The sequence below is a fragment of the Coturnix japonica genome, chromosome 7, assembly GCF_054131305.1.
Source record: "Coturnix japonica strain WE chromosome 7, WE-NBRP24, whole genome shotgun sequence".
NCBI lineage: Eukaryota > Metazoa > Chordata > Aves > Galliformes > Phasianidae > Coturnix > Coturnix japonica.
In genome coordinates this window covers 2,485,867-2,513,362 of record NC_140669.1, presented here as the reverse complement: position 1 = coordinate 2,513,362, position 27,496 = coordinate 2,485,867, and the positions used below count along the sequence as shown (strand labels likewise).

Below are 27,496 nucleotides of genomic sequence, written 5' to 3'. Positions count from 1 at the left end.
ATATGACCATTCAAAGAGCAGACGTGGCGTGGGGGAGCTGTGAGGGTCAGTCAGGCCCCAGCTGCATGGAGAGGGACCCAAATAATAACAAAATTCAGCTATTGAACCAGAACGGTGGAACCTGAGGTGGGACTTTGATCTTCATGGACCTCTTTCAGCTCAGGATGTACAGTGGTTGGAGCTGAGTGGCTGGAAAGCTGCATGAAGGAAAAAAGGGACCTGAGAGTGCAGGTCCACAGCTGCTATGAGCTAGCAGTATGCCCAGGTGGCCATGGGGGCCAACAGCAACCTGCTTGTGTCAGCATTAGTGCACAGGCTGCATGGGAAGTAGAGGGTCTGGGATGGGAAGGGCAGCAGGGATGTTTGCTGGCAGCACTGGGCTGCACTCCATGGCACTGGGCATGTTGCAGCCTACCAGGGCTGTATTTGAGCAAGGAAGCATGGGTCTGTAGCCAGAACCAGCAGGATGCTTATATAGATGAGCATGTCCTGCCTGTATGAGTTCCAAGTTCCATCCAGCATGGGCGAGAGATCTGCTGCATCAAACTGAACACAGGGTGAGGAAAACATGTTTTTGTTCAAGGATGGATAGGTGAGAATAACAAGCAGCGTTTGCTTTCATGGGGGGGTGGCTAAACCCCACACTATCAAAAACAAAGCAGTAAAAAGCATATTCAGAAGGGCTGGGGAGGGCCTAAGAGGAGGGGAGATCCAACCCCACTGTGGGAAGGAAGCGGGGGCACAGGGCAGCAGGCAGCAGTTTAATGAGGGTACACTTATCTGACATATCACCTGTATGATTAAAACATTTATTTGTATAACTGTACAACATTTACAATAGTTTAAAAAATTAGGCATTTAAAAGGCATCTCCCAGCCTAAAAATAAATATGGTACAGCTCAGCATTATATGCCCGAAGAGACCCACGAGGAGAGAGCAGAGGGAGATTCATGTGTGGGGGCTCAGCTTCTTCTCCATGGCCTGCCCCACTCTGTCGTGGGCCTGAGCTGATGCCATTCACCCCATCTCAGTAAAGGAACAAGGCCACTTCCTCCTCTGACTGCAGGAGGAATCAGTGTAGCAGTTTTGACTAGGAAATACATAGGTTTGTTAATTAATTAGTATAAAAAAACCAAAAAAACCAAAAACACACCACAAGAGGTACCAAAGCATCCAATGTGCTTTCCCACCCCAAAGCCAAAGTGTGAGAGCCCCTCTCCATTCTCTTCCACTAACAGCACTTCAGCAGGGATCACAGCTCTGAAGCCAAAGGGCTGCACACAGCACTGGGAATGCAGCATTTCCTCCTCCTGCCCACACTTTTTGCTGTAGCTCACCCAAAGAAAAGCACAGCAGAGCATAAGCTGTAACTGGGTAAAGCTCCTTGGAGCATGACTGGCCAACCTGAGTTCAGAAAAGAACAATTTGGGAAGTAAGTTGTTCTGTGAAGCTCCTTTAAAACAAGACCATGGACGCCCTGTCAGAGAGCTGAGATTAAGGGAAAAAAGGAGTTGATTTGTTTTCAACAGTGACGCAAAATGTTATATTTTTATATATATATATATAGATACTCTTATGATAATTTATATACTACAGGCTCACCCACTTGCACAACCATTTCTTTTTCCCCCAGCAATATCAGCACTAAGAACTTCGTAAATGCTTCAGAGCCTACTCAATATACAGAAATAAATATTGCATATGTGGTGCCCAACCAAACCAAGGACCACAGGGAGCCATCGAGGATCCCCAACCCCAACCCCCCATGCCCACATCCCTCAGTGCCACATCGATGGCTCTGGGACACCCCCAGTAATGGTGACCCCCCATCCAGTGCAGTGTCTGACTGTTTTGGGGAAGGAATGGTTCCTAATATCCAACTTATATCTTTGTTGCTTATCCTGTGTGTTATTCAATGTGTTTTTCCAGACCAGGCAAGCAGGACACTGGGGTGACTGCTGTGACAATGAATGATGCCAACAAGAGCATTCTGAATGAGTGAGCAATGGTAAAAGGAGGTGGCAGCGATGTGGTACTTCTAAATAAGAAAAGTCACAGAGACTAGATAGATAGACATTAGGAAAAGTCTAGGCCTGAAATCCGGGCACATCTTGCCTGAGTTTCTTCCAAAACCAGCAGAGAAATGTGGATTTTCCTCCTTTTTGAATCCATCTCCTTACCGGTATCACCAATGAACAGAGTCAGTTTTCAGATGCAGTTCTGAAGCGTGGGTCTGGATCCTGGTCTATGCCATGAGCCCCAGCAGGAGGCACACTGCCGTCAGCACGGCACGACCTGACAGCCCTGGGGTGCTGCTGAGGGGGGACAGGGTGGTGAACACAGCATCACTTGCATTCCTGGGCAGCGGCAGGTTGCAGATGGTGCCTTCACAGCAGGATGTGCAGATCTGAAAGACAGCAGGGGTGAACTTGGTTACTTCTGCTGCCGTGGCTCTGAGGCTCTCTGCACATCTGAGGAAGGAACCAGGGATGTTCAGTGGGCACCTGCCTGGGTTCACACAAAGAAGCAACCCTGGCACTCACCTTGTACTCCTCGTGCTTTATGTATGTGCATCCAGTAGACAGACAGTCCTCCAGGGGCACACAGCGCTTGGTGACAGACACGCTCTCTCCGGTAACTCTCATCATGTGCTGGCTGAAGCAGTACCTCGTACCTAGAAGGAAAGGGAAATGTGTTCATCTGACAAAGCCAAGGCTTGTGGTGGTGCACAAGCAAGGAGAAAGAAGGGAGGAATCCTTACAGTTCAAAAAGAAAAAGAGGATTCTGATGTATTCAATACAACACAACAGGGTGAAGTACCATGTCCAAGCACTAAGACCTCTCTCCAGATCAGCAGTTTGCAGTCAGGTTGGTTCTGATGGTTACTACTAAATGCAGACACTGGGGCCACAACTGTCTCCTTCCATAGTGAGCTGCAGGCTCCACATGCTGGTAATGCTGTCATTAACTGCATAAAATACCACCTACTGCTGTCTAAACAGGGAGTGTCGGGGAACACTGGTCTCATCCCATGCCAACCAGCCTGATCTTTTTTATTATTGTTGATGTTGAACCCATTTGTGCTCTTTAAGCAAGTAAATTCTCAAGCAGATTGCGCTCCCTGACAGGCTGCAAGCACAGCTGGTTAGTCTGGAATTCACATGAATGTCTTTTTTTCCTTCCAAGATAAATATTTTTTGTGAGGACACTCATAATATCCCACAGGAGACCAGAACAGTGCCAGATAGAGGCAGAGCAGCAGTGCTGAGCCTATGAAAAGCACTGGAACAAACCAGCAGCATCCCAACACAGCTCCCACCTGGCAGTGACGCTGCCCACATCCCCTGCTCATGAACAGGCTCCATCAGTGGATGGGGACGATCTCAATGTCTCTTAACTGAGACAGGGAGGTTTAGGTTGGATCTTAGGAGGAAGTTTTTCCCCCAGAGGGTGGTGACGCACTGTTCACAGGTTGCCCAAGGAGGCTGTGGATGCCCCATCCCTGCAGGCATTCAAGGCCAGGCTGGATGTGGCTCTGGGCAGCCTGGGCTGCTGGTTGGTGACCCTGCACACAGCAGGGGGTTGGGACTGGATGAGCACTGTGGGCCTTTGCAACCCAGGTCATTCTGTGATTCTGTGATTGTTGATACCTGGTACCCAATGACGCTCCCCTGAGGAGCGTCACCAAAGCATGACCTTGAGCCAGAAGGGATGGAAGTGAACAGAGCAAGGCCTGGGTCCTGTATCATAGAACCATAGAATCATTGATGTTGGAAAAGACCTCTAGGTTCTCCAAGCCCAACTCCAATCCACCCCACCATGCCCACTGACCATACCCCTCAGTGCCACATCCCCACAGCTCTGGGACACCCATAGGAATGGAAACCTCCCACTCCCTGTGCAGCCAGTTTTACCACCAGTAAGAAAAGCACAATCCTTAAATATACATCAGCCTGAACCAGTTTCCAACTGAGCTGGAGGAGTACGGGGAGTAAATGGAAGTCCTAAACTTCACCAACTGCAAAGGGACAGAAAACTTAAGGGATTACTTGTATCACTTACATATCCTTCAGGTAGCAGAGGCTCACAACTGCTGGCAATTCAGTGCACAGGAAGCACAGCAACTCAGCACTGTCCCTGCAGTTTGGCACTGAGGTGTAGGGTGAAGCGAGACATTGCTGTGTGGCTGCTTACCTCTGGGGCAGTAGACATCCGGAGCCCAGCGGTTGCATTCGTAATTATCTGCTGCCCTTTCACAGGTGAAACATTTAAATCCATGAGGAAATGGGGTGGCTGGAAGGAACAAACTGTATTCAGTTAAAATGACCCAAGCGATCCTCTTCTGCTGTGCTTTTCATAGGCACATGGCAACGTATTCTTTTCTTAGACATCTCTTATTACAACCACAGCTGCCAGCTCCACCAGGATTAGCCCTGCTTTGTAAGAACCCTGCCACCACCACCAGCACCAACCGGGCTCACGCATCTGCAATAAGGGCTCTGTTCAGCCGTGTTTTCTCCCAGGAAAATTGCCTACTACTCACTTCAAAGGGCAGTAAGGCAAGTAAGGAGTGCTTGTTCTCTTGGAATCAGAGCTCACATCCAGTACTGTTACCTTACCAGGGTTGATAACAAAATATCAGATGGATTAAGTACTTCTGGATGCTGTCCCACCAAAAAAATAAATGGCCACTGTTGAAGGCAGGCTGATGTCCACAAAGGAAAGAAAAATCAATCTGCTGAACCTCCAGTCATTAACAGCAGCCTCCATCCTTGTTTATCTCGCCAAACGAAGAGCACAGCTTCCTAAGTGGTCTCCTGGCAGGACTTCTGTAGCGCATTCAATACGTCTTCAAGGCGCTGCCACCATCTCAGAAGCCAAATGGTGACCGGGTCACCTTTATCTTCATGGGGCAAAGCAAACTGAGCCTCTGCAGCCTTGTGAGCCACATCTTGCTCCTCACTCAGCCCTGGATTGGTGTGAGCCAGTCCCATGAGGTTCACATGGGCCCTCCTCTCAAGCCTGCCTAGGTCCCTCCAAATGGCATCCCCTCCTTAATAAGTAAGTCAGGAACGGTTTATACCAGAGATACACGTGGTCATATTTCACCCACACTCACAACTGATGTGCTTGGACAAACTGCTTGGTCACAGTGGTCAGAAACCCTTGAAGGAAAAAAGTAGAGCAACCCCAATGCCCCTGCCCATCCATCCCCCTAGGAAGCCATGGTCTGGTTTCACCCTGCGGGCCGTGCTTACTGGAGGGGTGGAGGTAGACGATGTCCTTCACCGTGAAGTCGCGGGGCTGTGCAGCCCTCAGCCAGCCGGCCAGGAGGCCCAGCAGCAGGACGTGGGCCAGCCTGGGCTGCGAGGCCATCACCCGCCGCGGCCGTGCTCATGCGGTGGCCCTGGGAGCGCAGCAGTGGATGGAAAGCTCACCTAAGGATGGCAAAAACAAAGAAGTGAGCAGAGTGCATGTTGTGAACAAAGCCTGCCTCACCAAACCGCTGGTCCCAACATAGGCAGCGATCACTTCCTCCTTGGAGACACTCAGGAGCTTTCCAGACATGGGCAACCTGCAGTAGGTGGCCCTGCTTGAGCAGGACTTGGTCCAGATGGTCCCTGAGATGCCTCCAACTCCAGCCATCCCGGGGACACTTTAGCTCTGCTTCCCAGTCTGGGTAAAGGGAGCTGCCTAAACACCCCAGCCTGTAAATAGCAGGTCTGAGTAGAGACCAAGGAACACTTCATTCTATAATGATGTAATGCTATTTAATAAATCAAATAATTCTGGAGACATTGCCCAACATGACGTGATCTGCTGCTGCCATCCCCAAACCTTTAGCTGGTGGAGGAGCATTTGCTCAGCACCCACCTGCAATCAGCACTGCAATGGCAACTTGGGGCCTTTCATGCCTTGCTCTTATCTGGAAACAGCTCTTCTATTAAAACCCCATGAAATCCATAAAAATACAGAGGGAAACAGATAACGCACAGCGTGGTGCCTCAACCACTGTTATTTTAACAGCACAGAGGAGGAAGTGCCAGTTTCCATCAGGTTTGGTCCAAAGGTATATATCAGCCAGGGGAAAATGAAATCACCATTAGAAACAACAGAAATAAAGCAAACCTCTCCCAGCCACATGAAAGCAAAAAGGACGAGGGTGACTTCATACCCACAAACTAGTAACAAATAAATGATTGTTTTTCTTTTAAAGGAGACATATATGGGTCACTGCGGATGTGACTTAAAACCTGCAGAATTCTGTGCAGCACCAATTTTCTGTTACCCTCTTCCTCCCCTCCGCATTACACTAACCTGAATTGCAGTTTGGGGGAAGAGTCGCACTGTATTTAGATCATACAGTCTGTTTACCAAAGGTCCGAGGCACTGACACAGAAGCCCCAGTTAACTCAATCTTTCCAGCTTTACCGGCACCTTTCCGATTACTTCTTCCTGCCCTCTGCCCTGACACGCCGCAGTGGAAGTTAACCATTGAGTTCCCCAAGCAGCAGCTCAATGGCCCCTTGTCAGGTCCCATTAGGGCAGTGACATGTCAGCCTTGCCAACACCACTGCTGCAGACAACAGGGGGTCCCCACCCCACTGCCTCCCCTGGCTCCGGGAGAGACACGCTGGGGAAGGAGGCAGCTGGTGTGAGGATGGGTTTGTCTGCTTAGAACGACAGAATCATAGAATCTTTAAGGTTGGAAAGGTATTGAGGCTATGGAGCATCTCCAGAGAGGGGGGCAAAGATGCTGTGTGGGTTCTGGGGAGAGGGTCCCTGTCCCAAGGGGTGTCCCCAGTGCCACGGGGAGATATGGGCAGTGGGCATGGGGGGTTGGGAATCCTAAGTCTTCTCCAACCATGGTGGTTCTGTGATCATCTAGTCCAACCACAGCCCATCACCACAATACCCACTAAACCACATCTTCCTGCAACCACCCCCTCCTTGCTCTCCAGGCCCCATCTTCAAATTTCTCTTATCTTACATTTCTCTTATGTTACAGCTGTCTTATCTTTCACTTGTAAGATCCTGCATCGCGGTGCCCTAAGGCAATATTTCTGCTGCCAAAGAAATAAAAAAAGCAGAGCAAGTGAAAGCTCCCTCTCCTCAGCAGGATGCATCAGCCCTGAAGTACAAAGCACAGCATGTCAAGGCAGCAGCATCTGTGAGAGCCTGCAGAAAGCACACTGCATGGGGTACACGTGCATGGCCAGCGGTACCAACATGCACCATGCCAAGGTGATGGGTACCAGGGGGAAGCAAAGTCAAAGGAAACACAAGCAGTGCAATGCAGCAAGATCTACTCCTCGATGCAACACAAGCAATTGCTTCTTGTGCACATTAACAAAGGAAGAGTTTCCACTACCAAAACTACAATACATACATTAATTTGTATCTCTCTCCAGCTTCACAAACTGACCCCCAATCTCTATCTGTGCAATGTTACCGCTGTCCAAAGACAAATGTGGATGAAAAGTACAGCTGCTGTCTGCCCACCAGCACAGGTCAGCACCAGCATCTTGGCTAAGACCGAGGGAATGGCCGAATGTGCCTTGCTCCATCCGGGATGCAGCTTCCACCTACAGAACCCACAGGAGCTCTTGTGAAGGGTTCACCGGCTCTCCTCAATCCCAGCAAGAAAGAGTAATTAAACAATCAAACACAATTAGTGCCCAAATTACTCCCAGAAACGTGGTCAATCTAATCACCCTGCTGCTAATTACAAAGCCTGGGGTTCATTGAGCTAAAAGCCCTCATCCTGGGGCAGTGCAGAGGGTGCAATATGTTCCTTCCCACCCTCTGCCCTCCTATCCAACACAATCTTTACCTAAAAATGTAAAACCGAGGTATGTTTTTTAGATGACCTTCATTGCATGTACCTTAATTGTGACCAACGGGAGGCTGAAGTTCCTGGACCTCTACAAACAGTTGTTTTAATGAGACGTGATAAAACTTCACTTATATCTTTGCATCCCCTGATGCTAGTTCAGATTCAAGGAAGAAAGCTGACTTACTTAGCTGTGTTTTAATTGAATATTTCAGATAATCAGTATTTGACTAAAAAAAAATAAAACAACTTAGAATTCAGGCAGATCATAGCATTCATCAGAGAAAACACAACTTATGGAAGTTAAAAGCTGTGAAACCGAGGTGACAAATTCCTGGTGAGGCATCATTCATCCCCAATTCCCTCCACCTCAAACAACTAATTTATATTTTATTCAGTGCAATGTCCAAGCCGGTGGGTATGGACAATTCCGAATTAGCAGAAAGTTGGACAGGAATGATAAATCAATGTGAGATCTAACCTGCAGGTTTGTGCATGGCAGAGGGGCACCCCAAACCCAACGGATCTGTCCTAATTTGGGAATTCCACAGGACGACCTCGCTGCTCCTGGGGCTGGTGCACAGGGCTGACCTCAATGCGTGGCACCCAGACAGCCTGGCTCCACACGGGCGGAGAGAAGGAAACCATGCATGAGCACAGAAATCCTGGGATTTTCCAGCTAATAAAGAAGCAAAAAGGGAAAAAAAACAACCATCCAGCTTTGACCCGGCGTCTGGGCCCCTCTGCAAAGTGGGGGGCAGGGTTAGACTGTTAAATTCTCTCCTAAATAAATGCTATATTCACTGGGGGGGCTGCAAGCACTCCCATCTTGGGCTCCTACCTGGTTAAACCATGCACTGGGTGCAGAAAGGCCCCAGCCCCCTAATCTGCTCCAGACGGGCACACAGAGTGAATTTCTGAATGGCAGCAGCCATTGGGAGCCCATCAACCACATCCTGTTTACATTTCAGGTAGATAAAAAGAGCTGGGAAAGGAGAATGGAAATTTCAACATGTAGTCAACAAAAAATACCCAAATAAATGAAGAGACGTGTGAAATAGCAACAGCCAATAGAATTTAAAATATTAAGGCATTTTCTGAAGGTTACGCCTCATAAAGCAGAATAGAAACAAGAGAAGCCCAAAGACTCTCATAAGTCTACAAAATGCAAGTCATGAAATTGCAAGGGGGAAACCCAAAGCCCAGTTAGATAACTGTAAGGACTGATCTGCAACCCAAACATAGCACCCCTCCCAGCACAGATTTCCAGTCCAGGTAGTGGGCAAATACATCTGCAGAAGAGTATTTGAAGGAGCAGCTCATCCCTCTGGGCTCTTGGATCACATCTGTATTAACTGTGGAGAACTGGGACAATGCAGGGACCAAGCAGACAGTCGGCACTAACTCCATGTTTTTACCAGATCAAAGGAACCATTGCTTTGCCTGAGGCCAGTCCTGGATCGACTCACAGAGCAGTTTGTTTGTGCTCCGGCAATGGAAGATTCCGGTTGTAGAAACATGCATGAGAGCAGTGGGAAGGGTTTGGTGGAAAATAGGTCTGAGACAAACCCGTCTGTTTGGGATGGGCGGATTTTGGGTCTGGTAGAGAGAGGAGACGGTTACATGGAGTAATTGGGGAGAGAGCAAAGCAGCAAGCACCAAGACCTGCTGATCAACGGGCTGAGCTCTGCCCAATTAATAGAGCGTGCTCGGGGAGAATTAAAAAACATCTTAGCGACATCCCGAAATCTAATGGGGAAAACAGAGCATCTTCAAAGGAAAGATGCTTATTTTTAACTCTCTCCAGCAGGGCTGGGTGCACCACTTTTGCACCAACAATAAAACTTTTGCTGATGAAACTTGCCGAGGTACACGATGGCACAGTATTAACGGCACAGAAGACATTACCGTTAAAGAGCGAGCCACAGTGTCTGCCATCGCGCAGCAAACTGTGCCTTAATAAAACCATACATCAATCTGCACCATTGTGTCCTCGCTCTGCTCCTGCCTCCGCCCTCAGATCTTCAGAGCCCGTTGTGACAGTTCTTCTCGTACATCACCTCGCACATTTGACATGCTAGATTAGGCACCAAACCGCGCGCTGCCCAGCATCCATCCAGCGCTGGGATGGAGGGGCTGAGAGATCCACCCTGAAAACCCGCTGCTGGGGGATGAAGGCATTTTTTCTTTTTGTTATGAAGTAACTCAGAGCTCGAGCCTTTTTCCCCAACAGAAAGGCTTTTTCAACCAAAATCAATGCAAAAAAATGTCAGCCCGTTGCTACTTCTCACGCGGGGCGAGGTATTAATGAAGGCACCCGCTTTGCCCATTCATGCTGCCGTGCCGTATCTTTCTGCTAAACAACCCAGTGTATTTCTGCAGCAGCTAACGACCAGCATACAGCAGGGCTCTGGGCCATACAGTTCACCCAGAGTTCACACCGCCCTTCAGCTCCCACAAGTGGGTTTTGGCACAGTGCAGCACAAACACAGTCTGGGCACCCAACGCTTTCGCTCGTTCCCAAAGCATGTCCAAAACCGGGCTGCAGAGGAAGATGCTGACACGTGCAGCCAGCACTCAACTGGAAATAATTGGAAACAGGCTATTTCCAGCCCTATGCTGCAGGCACCCAAATAGAGTTTAGTACACAACAAACTGAGCCTCATACGATTGTCCTTTAGAACAAACTTCCCATGTTCATTTTTCTCTTGATAGAAAAGCTCATCCCCATCGAGCCAAGCTAGAAGTGGCATCCAGAGCCCAGTTGCTGCACCCAAATAAACACGACCTTCCTCTCACCCTGTTTTGTTATTAGCACTGTTAAGCCCTTTGCTAAAACCCTGCTTTGATTTGCAGTAGGAAATCTTCCCTTGCACAAATTTCTCTAATTAGTCTTGTTAAAATAAAGTCAAAATTACATCAATTTCCTAATTTCTATCAACATGGAACTGGAATTGAAATGCTTTTCTAATGAAGGTTTTCAAAAAGTTATTCCATTGTAATCCCTAGATATTTATGCATGGGTTTTCTTAAATAAATATTAGAAACATTAGTTACTGTTAAAATCATGTAAAAGAAACTCACATTAGAGGTGACCAATTAGCGCTCTTTAAGCTGTCTGTTCCACACTTGGAGTAAACAAACTCTACCACTTAGCATCATTAATTCATTCTGGCTTTCAATAGCTTTTCCAGAAAACCACAGCTCAGCAGAACCCAAAGCAAACAACCTTCCTCTGCTCCTCAATGTTTGCAATTACTTGAATTCAGTTAATTATTTGGTCCTCTCTGCTGTGATGGAAACTTTAGACATCATTGAGCAATGTAGGACTTGGTGAGTAGGGATGCTTCCTCTGCCCACCCGTGAGGCTGCACAGTGCTCTTCCATGGGCAGCCCTTTATCCCTATCACTGTCCTCCATCGTTAGCAGCACCAGATACAACGCTCAACAAAAATACTGTTGCTGTATGAGGTGGATCAACAGAAAAGCATTCCCATGATAATTAGTGTTAACATGTCCTAAGGCCAATGCATGCACTTTTCTATTTGTTCTTTTTCACTAACGGTAAATCAAGGCACTGCACAGTGGTAAATGCTGCTGCACTAGAGCCAACATCAGTGTTCTCATTCTCCTGGATTTCTCATAAAACCAGACCTATACATTGGTAATTAATGTTGTAGAATGGTTTGTCCTTCTGTCCAACTGTTACCTTAATCTGAAGCTTGTGGGTTATGTATTATGTCAAATCTTGGTTAGCTTCAAGCCCAAACAGTGGGTAGGAAAGGTGAATGCTCTGAAAACACAATGCCTTGCTGGCTGACACTTTACCAGAATAACAAAATTATCTTCGTGTGGTCTTTGTGCATCATAGCAGAAGTAATGCACACACAAATAAAGCAACCTAAAGAAAGGACAGGATGACCACTGGAGACCTCAGATGAAGGCTGTGCCAGCCTTGTCATGTCATTCAGTTGACTCACTTCAGTGTCACTGGATCACCAGATGCCAATTATTACATAGGATGCTAAATAACATGCCTGGTATCAGTAACTGGTAGCTAAGATACACCTCCTCCATCAAACCTCTCAGAGAGCCCACTGCACTGGAGGCTTCCCTGCTCCTTTGTCAGCCTCTTCATCTGCTTTGCCTTTTGCCAGATCCAAATGCCTCATTATCTCGGCGTTAGAAAGCTGAGTTTCCCAAGGCACACAGTATTTATGGAGTACCATCAGTAATTCCAGTGTCTGCCAGCACAGAGATATTATCTGCAGCAGAGCCAAAGAATGCCTCAAAATCATGCTCCAACTCATCTGCCTTTAACGCTCACCTACAGGACGCACTGAAGAAAAGGGTGTTCTCAAAGCATACCCCCCTGATTCAACCAGCCACTCAGTTTTCGCACATGAATCATCTGAAATTCTACAGGCCACAATATATAGCTTTCATTATGTCACAGCTGACATTTTCGCTGCTGGAACACCATGATTTACTGGTTCTCATTAGTCCCAATCCCCACTCTCAGTCCTATCCTCGGTTTGTTGGGGAATACTTACCTGATCAGTGAAATGTCGGTCTGACATGAAGATGCACTGCTCTTCATCTCCTAATTTCTCTAACATTGATTTTTCCTGACAACCACTTCCAACGCTGACAGTAAGCACGTACCGCCCTAAATACCAGCTCTGCAAGGACATCTCCTCCAGCCTCTGGATTAGATAGGCTACTTGCAAAGCTAATCCCACCACTATTGCCTCAACACTGCTGCATTTTTATCACAACGAATACACAGGAATGCCTGACACCTAAGAAAACGATTTAAGTATATATATCTGAGCTGAGACCTCAAACAAGACCAAGAACAAGACCAATATCAGCATTAGGCAATGGGACTAATACCATCAGAGGGACTAATTTTTCCCACAAAGGCACTATTTGTAGAAATGGGCTCTTTAAACTCATCTAAAAGGCTCCCAAGTCCAGAGCACATGACCTCACACTTTAAACTCTCTCCACTTTCTTCATTATACACATTTACAGTTGCAGGGTTCCATGACGTTTCCCAACAGCCTGCCAAAAAGCAGCCGACCGTACCCACAGGGCTGCTGCCTGGCTCCAGCTATTGCACCTTCTCCCATCATTCTGTTGGCAGCCAAGAAACTCCTCCAAATCTCTCATCTGCAGATAATAATGAGATAAAACTCAAAACAGAAATGTTCACAAGCACTGAAAACAAACGTCTCAGAGCAGCGAGAACAGCTCGGTGTCTAATATAGGTCTTTGTGCTGCTCCTTTTTGGAGATACCACAGCCTGACCCAGCCCTCAGGCATCATTCAATAGATAAAAGTTTACTCCCTAAAGCCTGTGGAGAAGCTTGCATGGAGATGGACTGAAAATTCAGTAGTCTTACAGGAGTTAAGGATACATTGGAACACGTTTGATAAGGGGAATTCCACATTGCTTTCTGTGGCACTAATTAATCTCACTTTTACATGGTCTTGCAACATCTTGAAAAATTAAATCAGGCCAAAGTGCTGAGAGAGAATGAAGGCCTCTCCAAAAATACCGTATATCAAATGCAAATTGCTCTATAACATCTACTACCATCACCACCACCATACTCACCAGCAGCTATACATTCCAGCACTGAAACACTGACTTAATTTCCCTGACGTCTGGCTTTGTCACAAGTCATTGGCTAAAAAACCACCTGCATTATGTTCTTATGGGAAACAGACTCCCTGCAATGCACAGGGGCACCCACAGCTCCATCAGGCGCTCAGAGCCCATCCAGCCTGGGTGGGAGGGGTGTTGATGGGGCATCACCAACTTTCTAGGCCCCCTTTTCCTCACTGCCCTGATGATGAAAACCTTCTTCCTTAAATCCAGTCTGAATCTCCCCTTTTTCAGTCTGAAACCATTTCCTCTTGTACTCTCACAACAGATCCTGCTGAAGAGTCTGCCCCCTTCCCTCTCACAGCCACCCTGTAGGATAAAGCTTCAGTAACTCCAAAAACACGTGGAACCTGAAGTTTCCACAAGCAGACTCTTCCCTGACCCCATTCTCTGCCATTCTGGGGCTCGCTGGATGGCATTCAGGTCAGCCTCACGACCAGCAATGCTCAGCAAAATGCCCCGCTCAGGGCTGCCTCCCTCCAGCAACCCCACCACAACACAGTGCAGCTGAAAATGTACCTTTCTGCAGAAGGGCAGGTAACTGAAGAGATCTGGGTCTGCTGAGATGCACAGGATAAGGCGTGCAGTAACCAAGGCTCCCGGAGCAGGGCAACAGGATCCCTCCCAGCGCCTCATAAAGTTATACAGCGGCGTGAGAGGCACAGGAATTAATTAGAAAGCGGGTTTCTGTGTCTGATCGTGTGTCTGCTCTTTGTTTACAAGGAGGACGGGCACTGGGCTGACTCCTCTGAAACAGGATGGCCCTTATTGGCCCACTTACGCTCTGATGGAAAGAAAATTGCATTGACGAAGATAAGAATGTCAAAGAAATGACAGAAAAAAAAATTGCTAGACAGCAGTTTGTGGAGCCTGCTCTGCAATTTGTGCCCTGTGGGTCTCCAAAGCCTTCCATGCATTTCCCCCGTGCAGTGTAATCAAGAGTAAGACTTGACTCGCCCACTACGTGAATCTTAAAAACCCTAAGAATTAAATAATAATAATTTTAAAAGTCAGCTTTATACCAGAAACCAAGCAGCTACAGCTCTAAGCTCAGTTCCCATAGGGCTTGGGTTGGTCATCCTCCAGGTCTTCTCTAGCCTTAGTGGTTCTATGAAACTCTACTTTAAAAGGATTCCTCCTTGGGGCTGAGTCTGTGAGCCCTCCTGCAGGCTGAGCGTGGGACCCAGCTCGTCCCAAAGTGTCAGGAAATTGCCTTTTTTTTCTTCAAACAGAAGAGATGAAAAACATGACAAGCAGCCACCCTCTGTTATGACAGAACTGTGTGGATATTCCAGCATCTGATTTATTATCAGAGGGTTTGGCCGCTGCGAAGCTCTGAGCCACGCTGTTGTGCCAGATATATGATGTCACATCACTCCATTCCTGACTCCCTGCCAGTTTGAGCAGTGATGTTAAATGAAGCCAAAATGAGCTTCCTGTGCTGCACTCGAAACAAAAGAGCATTTTTACCATATCGCCCTCAGGGCTGGTAGAAATATATACATCCAGCTCAAGACAGAGTCACCATCTTATCGTATTATCAGCTTCTCCTCGCACAGAGCAAAAATACAACGCGGGATATGACATAATGTCACTATATTTAAGCCAGCACAGACAGACACAGAGAGGTTTCAAAACAGGGCTGGCAATGTCCATGCTTCCATGCTGGGAGCACATGACGTGGGGCAAGGAGATGTAACCTCAGCCCCATTTAGAGACTGAAGAGCTATTATGGGCTCTGAATTACAAGAAGTCATCTGGACCTTGATGTAACACCACTGCCATCCAGTCTTCAGCACTGTAGGCACCCAGGGAGTTTAACCATATTAAAGAGTATAATCACTAGCCTGATTTGGAGGCAATCTGCAAGGCAGGTGCTGCAGTTCTGCCAGCCCAGGCCATGGCCACTTACCTTTAAAAGCATTTGGTGTGCCCAGATGCACTCTGCATCTCTCTGAGCAGCAGCCATAGAGGATGCCAGCTCTGAAGGAACAGGCTTGGTAGGTTTATCTTGTGCAGTCTGGGTTGGGTTCAGCAGCAGAGCATTTTTGCTTCAAAACACGGCCAAGGATAGAGTGATGGTGATGCTTTCTTTAAGGAATCCCACTATTTAATTTAAAGTGTCAGAGTATAAAGAAACATCAGGTCATATGGAAAGTGCTGTACCCTCTAGCCAAGTCTCACAGCTTGCGTGGTTTACCTATGGGACACGACTCTGGTACTGCAGAAGCAGCACAAGGCAGTGCTGCATACACAACTAAGCATAATCAAAGAACCCAGTAAGGCAGATTCAGACCCCAGAGGATGGAGCAACCAAGGACTGACTGCAAAGACACCTGGACCTCTCTGGATGCCCATGGAGATACCACAGCCAACTGGCTACTGCAGCTACAGCCTCAATCCTGAACGATGAACACATTTTAATCGACCCATTGTGAGATACCGTGCCTCAAAAAACACAAAGTGAATGGACACAGAACATGCTTAGGATTCGAAAAGACCAAGCAGACACTTCATGTATTGAAATGTTGGAGAACAATGAGAAAAAAATCCAACAAATGGATGGTGATCAGACAGATCTGGTGGCTCAGACCTCTAACTGGCGGCCCTGCCCCGCCAGATGCTGCTGAAAGCACATGCAATCATTTCAAGACAAATCACCTTGAAAGTAATCCTCCCTCAAGAGAGCTTATGATATCCAACAAATGTAAACCGTTTTCAGACATCCATGGAAAGAAGAGGATTGTAAAGGTCTCAAAAGGTCTCAGAGAGGCAATTACGTAGTGAGGACCCTGATCAGAGAGAAAAGCTTTGTCTTTAGACAAAGGCTGGCACCAGTGAATGCAATTATCAAGCATTCTAGACCAAAGAGGACAAGATCAGCTAAGTGGCTTTCATTCTGATGGAATTCTCTGTTCCATCATTCTGATGGAATCCTCCATGCCACCTGGCTGGCAGGTATGGCCTAAGTGCCATAAATGTGAGCTTCTGTGGCCAAACCCATCAAAATAACACCAAACCAGAAATGCCAGACTGTATCTGGAGACACAACGTGTGTCCTTCTCCTAGCAACTGGCTGTCTGAGAATTTGTGAAATGCACTTCCTGCTTACAAACAAGCTACAATGAGCAGAAATGGAAGAACATGCTACAGATACCAGCTCTGCTAAAGACCTCATATAAATTTGTTGGGTAACAGCAAGAGCTGAGCTCCCCACTTGGCTCCCTGACTACGTCAGTGTGATGCGTTGGTGTCCCCAGCCCTGGGCAGCTTCCCGCAGCTCTGTATGAGGGATGGAGAAATGCTTTTGCATAAAGACACTTATCCATTCACGATAGCAACACAGAAAGCTTGCTGCAAGACCTCAGAACTTCCTCTCATAACACATCCTCTTGATGGACACCTGATAAGAGCCCACTAAATGCACAACAGTCCCAAGTCTGAAGTGCTGGTTACTACCTTGGTCCCAGTTTCTGGAACCTCAATATAATTTTCATTCACTGGCATCACTAGCAAAGCTTTTCATACCCACTTTGACCACCAAGCCAAGCAAGCACCCTCACAGCACAAGAACTGAAAGAAAAAGCCTGACAGAGAACACACCTTGCATGGTGAACAATTTGGTGTATGGTCCAAAGCACCAAGACCTGTCCTAATCACCTCGAGCTCATTAATTTACAAAGCTTTGGCCCAACTCTAGCAGCTGGCAGATGATCAAGCTTTTAGTTGATGTGATCCAAAGTAATCCACTAAAAGGCATTTAAAAGCTAGCTAGAAAATAAGTATTCTTCATATCATTAGAAGTACTAAAAACTTTTAATAGCACCAAACTGTCAAGGTGAGGGAAACAAGTTTCTTACTTGATTTTTTGTTCATGTGAAATCTTCATCTGAGTGGATTTCCACCTCAGGTACCACCAGCAGTCAATGCACTGAGTCTCCCAAGGCTCACCCAGCACCTCTGAGCCCTTGTGCTGGAGAAAGGCAAACAAACAACCTGATACATCTTGCTGCTTCTCTCCCTTCTTTCCATCGTGTCCTCAAGCACAGCTTCCAGAGGAAAAGAGGCTTTTGCCCTTTCACCAGGGCTTCCTCTCCCTTCCCCACCAAAAGCAGCCCTTATCAGCTCCAAAAAGCGACAGGTTGGCTGTTCTTGCTGCCTAACACCACAGCATCATTCCCAGCTGAACTGTTTTACTGTGTATAAACATCTCCCCTTTTAAAATGGGTAAAGATCTGTTGCTTCAACAGTGCTCCTGGCTGCCTCACCTGAAGGTCAGCCAATAAAGTAGTAGCTCCAAAAATCAATTAGGGGTGTACACAGAGATAGCTTTATAAAACCTCTTTTGATCTGGGGAAAAGTAAAAGATTAATAAAATGATAGCAAGAATTTTTAGAACATTTTAAAGTCACACACCTCTGTACCACAGCAGCTGGTAAAGAGCTACGTTGCTTGGAACAAACAAGCTAAACTCTTGTTGAAAACTTCTAACGCTACTAAACAACTTCCAAGGCTTTTCAGTCCTTAAAAACCAAATGAGTAACTGGGACCAGGCTCTGAGCAACCTGATTGAGCTCTGGATGTCCCCATTCATTGCAGGGCAGCCAGACTAGATGACCTGTAAAGGTCCAACTCCAAGGGTTCTATGAAACACATACGTGCACTCACCATCCAGTTTAGTAAGTAAGAGGAGGAGGACGAAGGCACTGAGTCATCTCCCTGGTAGGGGGATCAGAGGGGTTCTCACCTCCAGAAGGTGCTTCCTGCAGGCAACTCCTTTGGATGCTCCTTCTCTGAAATTATTGTTCCCACTTGGACCAGCCCCAGCCCTGCAGGGTGAGCCCAGATCCCCACGTCCTGGCACCACGCTCACCTCACTGCAGGAATGGTCCAGTGATCTGGGAGCACAAGGGCACCTGGAGAGATATGCTCTGCTTCTATCTGCAGGCTGGCAGCTGCCTCCTCCACGGCTGAGCCCCAGATGTTCGTCTGGGTAGAGCACTCTAAGACCGGTGGGGATTTCCACCAAATCCAGCCCCCTGCGTGGTGGGTTTTAGGCTCTCTTAACATAAAAATCTATTAGGAATCCCGGGAAAAGAACATTCCTTGGCTAAATGTGAATGCTTCTCACATTTCTTTATCATTGGCCTCCACAAAAACAAGCACTGGATAGGTGTGCTATAAATAAAGTATGTAAAAATAACTTAAACCCCTTTAAATATGGTGTAGTATTAAATATGGAGGTTGGCAGCCCTACCTGCAAGCAGAGGAGTTGGAGCTTGATATCCTTGAGATCCCCTACAACCCCAGCCATTCCATGATCGTATGAAATATCTACACGGGCAAAATACCACAATAACAGTATTGCTCATACCGGACATGAAAACCCAGCAGTGCTCCTGCCATAACCATACACAGCTCTAGTCTAAACCAGCCGCACATCAAAGCTGTCAGGCCAACATACTGCCTAAACACACCAAAGCTGATCAGTTCAGAGTGAGCACGGCTATAATGCAGGGAGACCTTAGAAGGCAAACCCAAAGATGGTGCATTTCACCCTGAGCACTCACCAGCACAGCAAAGCGGTCACAGCAGTGGCAATTTCCACTTGTTGCATCCAAAACAAAGCCCACACAATGCCGGTCAGACAGGCTCCAGATAGTCAGGGTACCAAAACTGAGCTGCTGCTCCTTGTAACACAACCTTTCGGAGCCAACGAAGCTGTGTGAATGCAGCAGCAGATGGGCGCACCCACATCTTAAGATGCTGAATTTTTACAAAGAACTTCCATTATTTTAGAGACAATGGATGTTGTTTCCAGTCGCATCAGCGCTATTTTGGGAAACAGGCTCTCCACACATTGGCCAAAATTAGCTCAAAAAGAACACAAACGCCATTGTTTGAAAAGCAGTATCTGATGAGTAACCCGGCTGAATCTACATTGTTTGCTTCAAAAATCACGCGTGCCAATATGAAGCCATACGCAGATGAAGACGTGCATGGGAAAGCTTGGAACTGGCAAGCACCAAGAAATGCAGCAGATCTCATTTTGGGTAGATTTCCCTCCTCCTTCTACCAAGCGTATTTCCAGACGGCTGCACGGAACACCCTCACAGCTCCCAAAGCATCGCTGCACACACGTTATGCACACAGAATGCACACCCTGCAGCCCTACAGCCCACGTAGCTCTGAGAAGAGCTCTGCAGGCGTCTCCCTAAAGCAGCCCAGCAGAAAGGCAACAGCTCCAGCAGCCACACAAGCACCGTTTCCTACTAACTAATGAGGAGGAAAGAAAATCAAACACTGGCACAGCGGCACTATGCGTAAGTTCCTGCAGTAAATCATAGGCTAATGATCAAACTCAGGCACACAGTTTAGTTTATAGGAATGTTTATAATGTCTTTGGGCATTTGGTGGCCATACCTAATAAGCTCGCACTTAGGCGAGTTCACATGCATGCAGCCTCCAGCATTCCTAGATGTAAAACACCAGCAAAACAGCAGCATCACATCACCTCCAACCTTCCAGAGTCAAGTTACTCACTGCACTATAAACGCATTTCTAACCCCCAATAACTTGGTTCATTAAATTGTTGCACAACAAATCCCTTAGAATGAAAATGTCTGTCAATGCAAACCCAAGTCATTCTGCAAACTGCTTGACTCCAAAATATTTACTCTCTGGTTTTGCCAGCCAAATACTTTGGCTGTACGTAGAGCCAGCAGACAGGCTTGCAGCCACCCATGTGCCATCGTTTGTCTGCTCAACAGCTAACCAGCTGGAAGTTGGGGCACACAAAAGCAGTGGGTTGGCTGATATAAAGGAACCGCTGACAGAGTTTGATGACAGAAATTTACATAGTTCTGCTAAAGAAAGGCAGTTGGACAGGAAAGTAACGACGGGCCAAATAAACTCCCCAGAATCTAAACATTATTGATTACATTCAGGTACACATCGACACATAAAGAAGGAAGAGAAGACAACAACATTTTTACTTATCTTTGTCTCTGTTCCTCCCATCTCTTCCTTCTATATCTAGCACAAACCATCTGCAGGCTATAAAAAGCAGACACTGAGATGTACCCCTGCCACAGCCCACCCCAAAATGCACAACATGCATCGCCTGCACCCCAGGCACACCCCGGTATTTAACTTCCAGGAGGAGCTCTCCATAGAAAACACAGCTTATTGCTGGAGCATATGGCGGCCGAGGGATCAGAGCCACACTGTCCCGTGAGTAGGTCACCCCACACAACAAAGAGCACGGAGAATTCAATGGGGGGAAATAGGGGCATACACAGAAAAATGGCTTCAAAGCAGCTATTCTAACAGTCAGCAAAAAGGTGAAGAATATTCAGCTTTTTTTAAGGCATTCCAACAAGCCGGCAGTCTTGTTGTTCAAACTGACTTGTCCTCCCAGAGAAACTGTGGTATCCAGAACAAAGAAAATGATGAAATAAATACAGAATTGATTCGCTCTCACACGTTCTTCTCTAATTATATCACAAGAAGTGATTGTCTAATGAAGCAATCTATCCGTACTGCCAAAAGAAGTAGCAGCAATTCTATCTTACCACCTACTTTGCACTATTCTCACTCAGTAAATGACTTCTTACAAAAGGAAGATGCATATCAGCAATCAAGATACGCAGCATTTTACCCAGCCACCCTAGCATTAAAATAAGCATTTGGTTTCAAGGAAAATGAGCTCATTTTAACTAACGAGGTCTCACTGAGTTTTACCAGGCTCGGCATCGCAGCCTCTTCCAACACATCGAGCTGCTGCAGGGCCAGGAAAGGGCTGGGAATGCATCACAGCTTCATGCCATCAGGTCTGTACAACAACATCTTCAGAAAGTCACAGCAACTGAATCAGTGCTGTGCACACCAATCAAGCTGGGGTCTTACAGTGGTGGGAATCCTGGGCCAAATTGGGTTTGCAGTGGAAAGCCCCAATCCTACTCACGACAAACAGAAAACAAACAAAAGAGCCTATTTCTGAACTACACTGTAACTTCTGCTTTTTTACACCAGAGAGCCCAAGGAAATCGGGCTCCAGATCAAACACCTGAACGCCAGATAATTAAACGAGCGGATCGCTGACGCATAAATAAAGGTTTAGATTCGCGGCAAACAAGTATCCTTCTGTAATCCAACCAGGTCAACTTTTCAGACTTTTTATTATGTCAGCACTGGCCTAAAAACCCAATGGAAACCAGAGGGGTTGGGTTCCCTGCCTGCCAGTGGGGTCAGACCTGGGGAGCATCCCAGTGCGACCTACATGGCCATGTTTGTGCAAAGGGCGATTTCCGCAGCAATAACGGAGAAACCCCACAGGTCCCACTCACACCAAGACCTCCACTGTTGGGACCTCTATTCCAGACATGGAAGTTCACAGTCTGTGATAGCCATCTGACCCATGGACATTAATGAGTAACCACAGCCCACAGCACCACCAGGGCAGCAAGTGCTGCCCAATCAGCAGATATGCACCCAGTAACGCACTGCATTAAACACAATGGGTATTTCTTTAGGTAGTGCCATGATTTGTGCCAGCTTTCATCCCTACCCATGTCCATCACTAAGGAAGGGTTTTCAAGATATAAAAGAAATCAGGTGGTTGTAAGACCGAGCTACATAGTGAGCCTCTCATGTTGGTAAAGTGATGTGTGTTAGTGCTTCCACACCATTCACTGCAAAACACGAACATCCCTAATAAACAGTCAATCCTGCCTCCAACTGAAGCATTTTTTAGCAGAAATAAAGGCATGCATCAGCTACAGCTGTAAACAGTTATTTTCCTAAGGAATTTATTTTTTTCTATAGTGATAGGTGTCTGTTTTTTTCAATAATATTGATATGTGGAATCTCTTTTACAATGCATTTCTCCCTTGCAGAGTTCTGTACAATCACTGCATTTGCTTTTACTTTGAAATCGGTTTGTGAAGAACCACATTTTCATGGACACAAGGGAATCACATCCACCCTTTGATACCCAGCCAAATCCAAATGAGCCGTGCAGAGCAGCACGAGCCGGGCACGGAATGTGCATTGCTGTAACTATTTGCTCACCCAACCGGCACAAAACATTCACTTTCCCACTGTAATGCAAAATAAGGAAAAGTAGATATCACACACATCACAGGAGCTGTACCTCTGTGCCATGTCCCGTGGTTCAGGGGGCTCCCGTTGGGCTCTCAGTGCGGTGGGGACCTGGCAGCATCCTCATCCTCCTGCTGCTCGCACTGCTGGCCCTGGGCTGGGAGCTCAGCCCTCTCCGCTCTGCGCTGCCGATGGCTCTACCCTGGCTGGGGAGGGAAGTGGGGATCTCAGCAGGGCACAGCCCGTGCTGAGCTCGGAGTTTCTTTTATGCTTTGTTATGAATGAGATGCTAAGTTCAGGCACTTATATATACATATGTATGGCATGTATATATATGCACATCTATTGCCTGATTCAGTGGGTGGCAACCCTGCCCAAGGCAGGGGGCTGGAAATGAGTGGTCTTTAAGGTCCCTTCCAACCCAATCATTCAGTGATCTTTAAAGTCCCTTCCAACTCTATGATTCTGTGGCTCTGTGGATCTCTAAGGTCTCTTCCAGTCCAACCATTCTGTGACTCTATGATATATAACCCGACTGATTATTATTTTAATATTCTTACTCTCTCACACAAGTCTTCCCTGTCTTAACAAGGGAACATACATATGGCAAAGTGTAAATTCAAAGCATGTTCCACTGGAAGCAGAAGCCCAACGTGGATAGGTGATACCCTAAGCATGCACAGGTTGCTATTTGGGCTAAGGGGGGGGTCGCAGCAGGCAGAGGGGAGCAGCCCCCGTTGTACTCACCCCAGCAGTTCCAGTGCTGGTGCGGCCGCTCCGGAGGGACGACAGCAAATGCTTCGCTCCGGAGGGAGTGTCCTCCCCGCGGTGAATCAGGCTGCTTTATCCCGGCATAATGTTACAGAACCCTCCGCTCCTGCAAAATCCCGAGCGCCAGGCTGCGGGGTTTCATCTCTTGCCAGTTTCAAGTGGGTTTTGTTATCATGCAAAGAATGTAATTACGTACAGCTCACTGTATTCGGGGCTGTTTCCCAACAGACGGAGCATAAATATCGACACGCATGTAGAGGAGCATGACATCACGTTGTAGTGCAGTTAAGTGGCTTTTAGATGACAAGCAGTGCCCCGTCCTTGACAAAGCAAAGATTAGATAAAGCATTGGACAGGAGCCACGGCTGCCGGCTGCCTGTACCAGCATAGAGTCTAACAACACCATTTATTTCAGAACATTAATTAGTCATGCAGAAAGCATTCAAAACAGATGAGGAGACTCTTCCCCCCCGGAGCACCGGCACTAAGTCAGGCATGGAGGAGCAGCGCAGCCCGTCCCCATCCCCAGCCCTGCACACACCGGTATTTCCTGCTCCTGTTTCCTCCCTGCATGTCATGGGAACACAACCTGCAGACAGCACACTCCTAAGCACCCCATGGACCGGGCCAAGGGTGTTTCTGTCCTCTGTGTTTCGAGCACCACCACGTGTGCACTCCTCTCTGGGATTCCATTTCCCCACACTTTGCTCTGTTGGAACAATTTCTGTTCACTCACCAGTGAGGCTGCCAGGTCAGACCCACAGCTTTAGAGGAGATGCTGATTGCTTCCCTACACGGCACCTTGGAAATGGAGGACGCGTCTTTCTCTTAGGGTTACTGTGGTACAAATGTTGGTTTTGCAGATCCTGTGGTTTTGCAGGGAGAATACTGCACACAGGGCAGTGCATCGCCTGGGGGGAGCACCCAAGGATTACCCACCTTTCATTAAGTGGCTGTAAAACCGGCTGGGGCACCTCGGGCATTGGGTGCTATCCATGGCCCTATCTGCGATGGCAGCCTCACCCCAACACAGAGAGATAAATGTCTCGGCTAATGAGAACAGAAGGTTGGGAAGGGGGGAGATGCTGAGCATCAACCACTCTAGGACCAAGTTCTTGACTCAGGTCTTTTAGAATGAAAAAGCCTAATCCAATCAATAGGACTTAATAATTATTTTTGTATCTATTCCCACAAATGTTAATAAGAACAGACTCACCTGGTCAGAGCATCCAGTGTTAATGACCACCCCAGCAGAGCAATGGGGTCATTGCACAGAGGGCAGAAGGAGCAGCAATGCTATGGCACAGCAGTGGGAAAAGCTGGAAAGGGCCACAACAGAGTGAGGCTACCAGGCTGTAATTGGCACAGAGGGGATCAGAGCTTCTCCAGGGAGAGGGCAAAATAGAAGCAGAAGCTGCCCCTACTCAACAGTACATCCAGGTATAACATGGGAATTTCAAGCAGCCCAGAAATTTTCATTATAAAGTCATTTTTAAAATAGCACATAAAATCGTGCAAGTTACAAAATAAATTGTAAAGCATTTTAAGAGTCCCGTATAGCTTTGGGGATTAAAGAAGTGATCGGTGTTGACCCGAAAGTCTGGGAATTCTGTGAGGGCCATGGGTTCCTCCGCGGATGCCAAGCACCCAATGCATCCCACAGCACAGATATGGGCACGGAAGGGCTACCAGCAGCCATTAACCACAGCCTCCAAGTGGACACTGCACTTTATCACACTGAATTCTGGTTAATCCAGAAGACTCAAAGGCTGGCTATTAGTAGTTCTTATTAATTCCTTAATTTGGAAGCCTATATGGAAGAGTTAGCAATCATGGATAGAAGTAGTCAGTAATGTTGGTTCTGTTGGTCACCGATCCTGTGTTTGTCTGTAGGGTGGATGAACTGCGGGCATCTGTTCCTTCAGAAATGGTTTGGGTGTCTTCTGTAGATGCTGTGACTCCGTCTTTGTGCACTATGTAAAAATAGATCTCCATTTGTATAGATCTTCAGACACTTTCTCATTTCCAGGCATGAGAACACAGTGCTGCTTAACAGCACCATCAGTACAGCCTTTCAAAGCAGTTTATTCACTGCTTGCTTGTGATGGTTTCTGAGTGTCCTGTTCACAGCTGGTGAACATGAAAGCTGTTTCTCTGGCTGCAAACAGCTCACATGAACAGCAGCACACATTTTAACAGTGTCAGATCCCTCACTTTCCCTTAAGCACTGGAAAGGAGAGAAGCCAGGACTATTCCCCTGCTCCATGGGAGGGTCAGGCTGGTTTTAGGAAGCATTTCTTCTCCAGAGTGCTTGGGCAGTTGCACAGGCTGTCTCTATTTCCAAACATTACGCAAGTTTAATTGTGCTCATCTTATTTGGTATGAGATTCCAGGACAACAGCTTGGAGACATATTCTGAGCTATTGGTATTTTGTAGTTGTATTAAAACCTAAGGCTTAGGTTCCTGCATGCCTGAACAGCCTTTGATTTCACATGCAATTAGTGACATAATTAACAACATTTAATAATATTAACCAGCTATTCAGAGCCAGAAGACTGAATGAGCAGCTTAAATGGGGTGCTCCATGATATCAGCAAGATCACATTTTCCAGTCCTACAAAGAAAGTTAAGGTGCAACCGGTCTCATCTGCTTAGGAATGACTTTCCCAGCAGTGAAAGAAGGGACACACCACTAGATCACAGCATTTCATAAAGAACAGGGCATAATGGACAGCCCTGTGTCCTCTATGTGACTTGGTTTACATGTCGCTTCAGGAGAGAAAAACATCTGATCAGTTATTTGATCCAAGGACTCGGTCTGACACCCCAAACCACAAAGGAATCTCTAAAAGAGGAGGATTCCACACTAACTCAGCATCCACTCATTTTTAATGGCAGCTCTCAAATAGGATTCCTTTTGGACATCTCTTTGAGAAATCATGACTTAATAGAACCAAAAACAACACCTATCTGGTATGAAAAAAACCAATATTTCAAACAAACACAAGAACATTGTGAGCAAGAAGGAGGTCAGGTCCAAAAAGGAAGGTGGGCATGATGGTGGACTGGATGAAGAAGAGCTACTGCTTCAAAGACAAGGAGCAGGAGGAGAAATAACAGGAGATTTAAGAAAAAGCAGGGTGAAGTAACAGGGGAAATCCTAATATCTGCAAGGAACTGCTAATAAGAGTATTGAGCCAATATAGGCTTCTGTGCCACAGCAAAACAGTGGCATACCCAAAAAGCTTGTTTCCAGATGTTAGGTCATGAAAAACATGAATAAGATATAAAATAAATAGGAAACAAATGTTCAGTTTGCTCCAGAATACAGCAGAGGAGCTCCGGCCATAGAGCAACAACCAAAGCTCTCACAAACAGCAACACAGCCTCGCATTTCCTGCAGGAGGCTCCACATTTCCCCAGACCTTCCAGCACTGAGTGCTGTGGTTCCCTGCTGGCAGTGTTGGCACCAGGAGGAGATCCCTGGTGGCACCCATTGGAGCCCTACCAACAGAGAGAGCTTCTGGGCCTCTGTCAGCCATAAAAACAGCACCACAAAATAAAGGACTGAAGAAAAAGAGTTAGTGGAGTAAATAGGGGGGGGGTACATTTCCCCCTCACCTCCATGCACTGTTCTTTTTTGCAAAGACCAAAGTGACAGCCATGAAAGAGACCCCTCATTGCCCATTGCTGACTGCCAGTAGCACCAGCCATTTATTTACTGGAGTGAAAACTAATAGGGAGACTAATGAGAAGTTTGCTTGGACGCATTGTGGCATTTCATTACAGTCTGGTGGAAAATTGGAAACGAACCCGATCGCTCCGTGCTCTGTCAGCTCTCTCTCTTGGATCTGTGTGAAAATGCAAACACACACGCCTGCATTCAGCCCTACGTACCAGGAGAGCTCCTAATGACTTCTGACAAATGTAATCCCCCCCAGCAGAAGCTTTCTTGTTATTCTTTTTTCCCCCCTCTTGATGTTTCACGTTGCAGTATTACAACATCGGAATTTGTTTCATGTCAAAGATAAACTCAGTCTTGTTGAACTTCATCCCGTTGGCCTCAGCCCCAGCGATCAGCCCATCCAGGTCCTTCTGCAGGCTGTCCTACCCA

At 47.0% G+C, this 27,496-nt stretch overlaps 1 protein-coding gene across 7 annotated transcripts; it reads right to left on the bottom strand.

Annotated features, from left to right (window-relative positions):
- Nucleotides 1-795: 795 nt before the first annotated feature.
- LYPD6 (LY6/PLAUR domain containing 6) lies at nt 796-23,920 on the bottom strand. Of its 7 annotated transcripts, XM_015869109.3 has the most exons (6): nt 23,358-23,920; nt 22,663-22,816; nt 5,259-5,438; nt 4,195-4,293; nt 2,544-2,674; nt 796-2,407 (listed from the first exon to the last, which is right to left on the bottom strand). In XM_015869109.3, exons 3-6 carry the CDS (start codon nt 5,374-5,376, stop codon nt 2,246-2,248), a joined length of 510 nt encoding a protein of 169 aa, XP_015724595.1. In that variant the 5' UTR covers nt 5,377-5,438; nt 22,663-22,816; nt 23,358-23,920; the 3' UTR covers nt 796-2,245. The 7 variants fall into 7 exon arrangements, with proteins under 7 accessions (XP_015724595.1, XP_015724596.1, XP_085409075.1 ...); XM_015869110.3 differs by lacking the exons at nt 22,663-22,816; nt 23,358-23,920 and adding an exon at nt 19,079-19,241; XM_085552949.1 differs by lacking the exons at nt 22,663-22,816; nt 23,358-23,920 and adding an exon at nt 18,382-18,496.
- Nucleotides 23,921-27,496: the final 3,576 nt, after the last annotated feature.

What these genes read in the sequence shown, in the direction of transcription:
- LYPD6 (XM_015869109.3), bottom strand. Translation starts at nt 5,376, where the DNA reads ATGGCCTCGCAGCCCAGGCTGGCCCACGTCCTGCTGCTGGGCCTCCTG. An exon ending in CGTCTACCTCCACCCCTCCA is followed by an intron (nt 4,294 to 5,258) that starts GTAAGCACGGCC and finishes TGTTCCTTCCAG; the next exon opens with CCACCCCATTTCCTCATGGA. An exon ending in TAAAGCACGAGGAGTACAAG is followed by an intron (nt 2,408 to 2,543) that starts GTGAGTGCCAGG and finishes GCTGTCTTTCAG; the next exon opens with ATCTGCACATCCTGCTGTGA.